This window comes from Morone saxatilis, unplaced genomic scaffold, assembly GCF_004916995.1.
Source record: "Morone saxatilis isolate NCDOM2014 unplaced genomic scaffold, NCSU_SB_2.0 Contig0, whole genome shotgun sequence".
Taxonomy (NCBI): domain Eukaryota; kingdom Metazoa; phylum Chordata; class Actinopteri; family Moronidae; genus Morone; species Morone saxatilis.
In genome coordinates, this window is record NW_023339650.1 from 17,055,674 (window position 1) to 17,060,920 (window position 5,247).

Consider the following 5,247-nt stretch of genomic DNA (forward strand, 5'->3'; position numbering starts at 1 on the left):
TGTGTGTGTGTGTGTGGGCGCAGGGGGCCTTACTGTAGAAGAGCTCTGGCCATTTCGGCGGTGATAGTCTGGGCTGGGATTTTGGGGAGGCCAGCCGATTTTGTTGGGGGGAACTGGGTGTGGTTGAAGGAGGGGAATCCAGGTGTGTAGGGGTCCCCTGAACCCAGATGGACCTGAATGGGGGACAAACGCAAAAATCAAGACACAATACCATGTTGTACCAAGGCTATTGGTTATTTTTGCACCATGCGACAAACAGTTGAGTGCAAACTTACATGTCCATAGAGTGCTGTGTCTGCCACATAGTCGTAATCTTTAACGTCGGGGTAGATGAGAACAGCAGAGGCCCCCTTCGTGGCAGCATTATCAACCTGAAGACAAGACAATGAGCTTTTAGTTTAAGTTCCTGGAGAATAAAAAAAAAGAAAAGTGACACGAAGCATCCAAGGGTGTAACATCAGCACACACCTGCTCTGCAAAACTGATGTTTCCAGCCCGAAGCAGCAACACGCTGCCTTTCAGCTCAATGCTGCTGTTCTTCTGCAGAACATCCAGGTCCTCCTGGCGGCCGTAGTTGCCGTACACCAGCTTCCCCTAAAAACACAGGCTCAGATCAGACAGGCCACTACATTCAACAGAGCTAAAAGCAACAAATGGCCACAGTTTACTGGGCATAAAAGACTTTTAACTCTGCCACAGAGCTGATGGGCAAACTTAATTATAAAAGTGTGACTTGCCTGGACTTTCCCAGTAGCACTGTAGGCCAGATACCCTGTCGGCTTGAAGTCATCCGAACCAAAAAGGATGCGGTTTGGATGCTCGCTGCCAATAAAAGGGACAAAAACTTGTTAGAATATCATCAATTTGTTTTTCGTTACACCAATATTTTTTGTCTTGTCACTGTCTAAGGGAATGTCTCTCTCCCTTTAAAGCAGCCTACAGTGTTTGTTGCTTCAGTGCAGCCTTTACCTGAGTTATCGGAATGAACTGATGCGTTTATTTCTCGCCTGTACATCTTTTGCGAGGATTACATTTATACATTACTCTTATTTGTGTCCATTTTGGCTTTTGTTACACTTGCAGGTGCATGGTGAGTGTGCGTCTCTCCAGTAGGTCTCCATGAATGAGTAAGGCACCCAATCAAATCGGGGACATGCATAACGACTCCCCTTCATTTTGAGTAATGTCGCTGACAATAAGCCAAACTGATGCCAAACTGTGACCTTTTAAAAAGGAAAATAAAATAAAATGATCAGTACAGCAAAAAAAATGTGTTGCTTCTACCTGTCTGGCATCTGCAGCTGAACGTAGTGGATGTCAGTCCATGGATCCATTTCCAGTGTCTTAAATTCGCCAAACACGAGGTTCGCCAGTTTCATATCTTCCTCGCTTCCCGCAGAACGTTTGGGCAGATCAAAGTCCCTGCAGGCAAACAAACACAACTTTGTCTCAGTTGAGTCTTCTGAAATGACTTCAGAGAAAAACAGTCCACAATGACTCATGAGGATAAGAGAAGGCCTTTCAGAATGACAGATACTGAGCTTTGTCATGAAAGTTTGTTGCGTTGTGTCGAGGAAAAAATGACTCCTCTCACCAAGCTTGAAACAAAGATTTTACTTTTTTGAAAATATCTCCCAGCCCAGGCTTGGACTTTGAGTTATTTGTGTAACCATTTAAAAAAAATAAATAAATAAAAAAAAAAATAGATAAATAGTTGCTAAGTGAAAAGCAAAAAAATTTTCACTTCCATCTCCACTTGGATGTGGGTGGTTTTGTGGGTAGTTTTTTAGGTCAGCGTCATCTATTACAGTCATGAAACTTGTTGGGTATTATCTCTTACATAATCATCAACTCATTGTAACCTCCCCCCCCCCATCCACTGCCTCATTTGTATTCTCAGACTGTCTGCAGCATAATACTCTAAAAAAATAAAATGTTCTCTGAACCCTCTCATCCAGTTAATTAATTTTTATTATTCATTTCCCTCTCACAAGCAGCTGAACAGCCCAAACCCGTACCTGGCTGGTAGAAATTATTGACATAGTGACATTGGATTTACTTTGGAAGGACTATCCTTATTTTTTTTTTTTAACATGAATCATTTACTTCTTAAAGAATTGGTTTGTTTGATTGCTAGGTGTTTGCTTTGTATGGTGTGTTCTCTTCTTGCTTCACCTTCAGTAGGAATACATAAATTGTGGTTTGAGGGTGTGTACATGAACAGTGTACCTCAGAGTTTTGTCAAAGGCCTGGCTGGTGAGTTTCTGCATGAGGAGGTTGGTGATGTCCTTCCAGGTCAGCTGAACTTCAACAACAGCTGTCGCCTTCTCAGTTTCGGTGTCCAGCTCCGTGCTACAGTTCACCAGTTCCACCCGAGGTTTACGGTGGCTGATAAAGCCGACCAGGTAGCCTGGAGGACAAACAGACACGAGAACTGGTTTGAATAGAGCAGCTAACAGCTACTGGTAAACTCACTAAAACAGAGAAAGTCCTCAACCCTGCAGTTCTCAGATTTCTGCACTGGTTTCCCGTGCGTCAAAGAACCAATTTGAAAATCTCTGATCTGTTGCAGGTTACGAACCATCCAGACCTCTCTGGTGATCAGGGACAGGTCTGCTTTAAGGAGTCTTTAGACTGCGAGATGGGCATACTGACATAAAAAATGACTTAAGATAGGACAATGAGGAGTGTATCCTACCGATAACAAATATCAGCAGGGTTCCCAAGACCAGGTAGCAAATGTTACGGCGGGGTTGATGCGGAGGCGCTGGCCTGAAGCTCGGAGAGCCCCCATCCTGACCCTCAGCGTCTGTGGCGTCATCAGACAGTTTGACCTCAACGTGTCTCTCTCCGTCCACCGCCGGCTGCAGAGTGAACCTGCTGTACCGCTCAGTTTTAATCTAGAGGGGGAAAGATAAGAGCGGAAACTATGAGAGCAATGTGTTCCTGATCCCACAGCTGCACGGGAGGACGACGGGCGGCCAAGACGTTACAAAGATCCAATTATTAAAGAGGTTTATTTGGATAGCAGACGTGAAACGGAGCACTAGACGTTATTCTACATTTAATCAGTTCACTTTTAGATACAAAAATAATAAAAAAACATGTACACAAAGTGTCAAAACTCTAAATATGATTAACAAACACTCACCATGCTGTTAAACGCAGACCTGAATCGATCCATCGTTGCCGTTGTTGGTATTCTAAAAACAGAGAGTGGAAGACGGAGAAGACCGTGAGTTGCAAATAAGGAAAGCAAAAGCAGAGGGAGAGATGACAGCCCAAGGGAATCAGGGAGGAAAGGGCGGAAGGGGAGGAGGGCAGAGGAAGTGTGGCGAGTCAGGTTTCTGACAGAGTTGCTATTCAGACGAACATTTAGGGTTCCTGTAGGTCTGCAGGGCGGAGTTCTCTCTGTAAACAGGCGGACTGTTATTCGCCGAGGCTGGACCCAAAAACATTATTTTATATAGTCCAAAGTGTGTGTGTGTGTGTGTTTTGAACTAGTTTAGCTGCAAATGTTAATGGCAATATTGGAGTTTTATAACATTTTTGCATCATGATTTGTATTTATTTTGCTGAATATGACAAAACAAACGTTCATATACATTTTATATTCTATCCATTAACTATTACTTTAACTATTGATTTTCCCAAAAAAGGATTTTAGGATCCACTACTACTGTACACTGTTAAACTATTTCCTGTAGATAAATATTGTAACACCAAATGGAAAATGCAGAGCTGAAACGATTGTTCAAATTATTAACAGATATTATTTTCTCTGTTTTATGTCATTGTGACACCTAAACCCACGGGCTTTGGACTCTTGGTCAAACAAAACAAGAAAAAATATTCAAATTATTGTCAGATTAATCCTGTTTCGTACATTTTTATTTTTATTTTTAAGTACCTACATTGATTAAAAGGTTTTTTCTTTTTTTTTTTTTTTTTAAACAAAACCGCCAAAGTTTACCACGTTCTTGCTTGTGAGGATTTGCTTTGTATTATGTGATAGTAGGGCTGAATACCTTAGGAGTTTGGGTTGAAAGAAGCTATTACTTTGGACTTTAGAGACAATTTTCACATTTTGTGACATTTTAGAGACCAACTGATTGGTCGAGAAAATAATCAGTAGACTAATCGATAATTACAAATAATTAAAACCATTACGATACATTGTGAGACACTCATGATTAGTGACGTCAATCAGTCATATTAATGTCAATATCTTTTTTAATATATACTGTATATATTTTTGGATCACGACATGGAAATGTAAAATCAAATTAATGTTAAGTGTAAATTACCTATAATCCACTGTTATGCATCACCTCTGAAAAACCTGTGAATAACATTTATGCAAATTGGAAAAAGAAGACTCTTTTTCCACATTATGTTCCGACTGTCAACGGCTGACTAAAATGAGCAAAGAATGACGTGTTGCAATCTGATAAACTGGGCAAATTCATCAGATTATCTAATAAATGCACATTACTTTATTATTCTACACTTTATGGGCCAAATGATTAGATAAAATAATAATTATACATAAAAAGACATTTAATCAGTGATAAATGTTATATGTCAATGCAAATGTCAAATGTCTTAAAGGAATGTCCAAGAACTGGTTTGTCCTTCACTTCACACACACACACACACACACACACACACTTACAAAGATGGATAAGACTTGGAAAAGGTGACCTTCTGGTATTATTTTCACACCATAACAATACCCTCACTGTAAGCTTTGTTTCATTTATAAACATGTCAGTGGCAGACTACGCTGAGGCATCAGTCACAGCTTAAAGAGGGCTTGTTCTCACACACACACACACACGCCCCAATCCTTTCATACTCCTCAACAGTACGAGTCTCCTCCCTCATACTGTTGAGGAGGAAAGTGATGCAACACAGTTCTGGTTAAATGACACGTTTCCTCATTACTGAAAAAGCTGAAAATAACAATGGCTTCTTCCTCGATTGATAATATCTGTGAGAGTATACAGATTTTAGCTCATGGCAAAGAAAATAAATAGAAAGATAGAAAGACTTAAACAATTCATTTGACATTATAGATTACAATATATTGCATTTTTACAAACAGCCCAAAACCAATAAATATTTAGTTCACAATCATATAAGAAGAAAGCCTTTTGTGTTAACTGTTCAATGAATCATCAACACTCTTTTCAACTCTCAGAATCAACCTCAAAAAGATCCAGCATGGGTTGCCTGTGGTCCTCA

At 40.3% G+C, this 5,247-nt stretch overlaps 1 protein-coding gene across 1 annotated transcript in view; it reads right to left on the reverse strand.

Annotated features, from left to right (window-relative positions):
- tfr1b (transferrin receptor 1b) overlaps positions 1 to 3,932 on the reverse strand; it is a 13,321-nt gene extending 9,389 nt beyond the window's left edge. The window contains exons 1-8 of the mRNA XM_035657099.1: positions 3,152 to 3,932; positions 2,699 to 2,900; positions 2,230 to 2,410; positions 1,285 to 1,422; positions 738 to 822; positions 469 to 594; positions 276 to 371; positions 34 to 173 (exon numbers count right to left, since the gene is read on the reverse strand). Of these exons, the coding sequence (XP_035512992.1) occupies positions 34 to 173; positions 276 to 371; positions 469 to 594; positions 738 to 822; positions 1,285 to 1,422; positions 2,230 to 2,410; positions 2,699 to 2,900; positions 3,152 to 3,184 (1,001 nt within the window). The 5' untranslated portion in view covers positions 3,185 to 3,932. The remainder of the gene's footprint in view (positions 1 to 33; positions 174 to 275; positions 372 to 468; positions 595 to 737; positions 823 to 1,284; positions 1,423 to 2,229; positions 2,411 to 2,698; positions 2,901 to 3,151) is intronic.
- Positions 3,933 to 5,247: the final 1,315 nt, after the last annotated feature.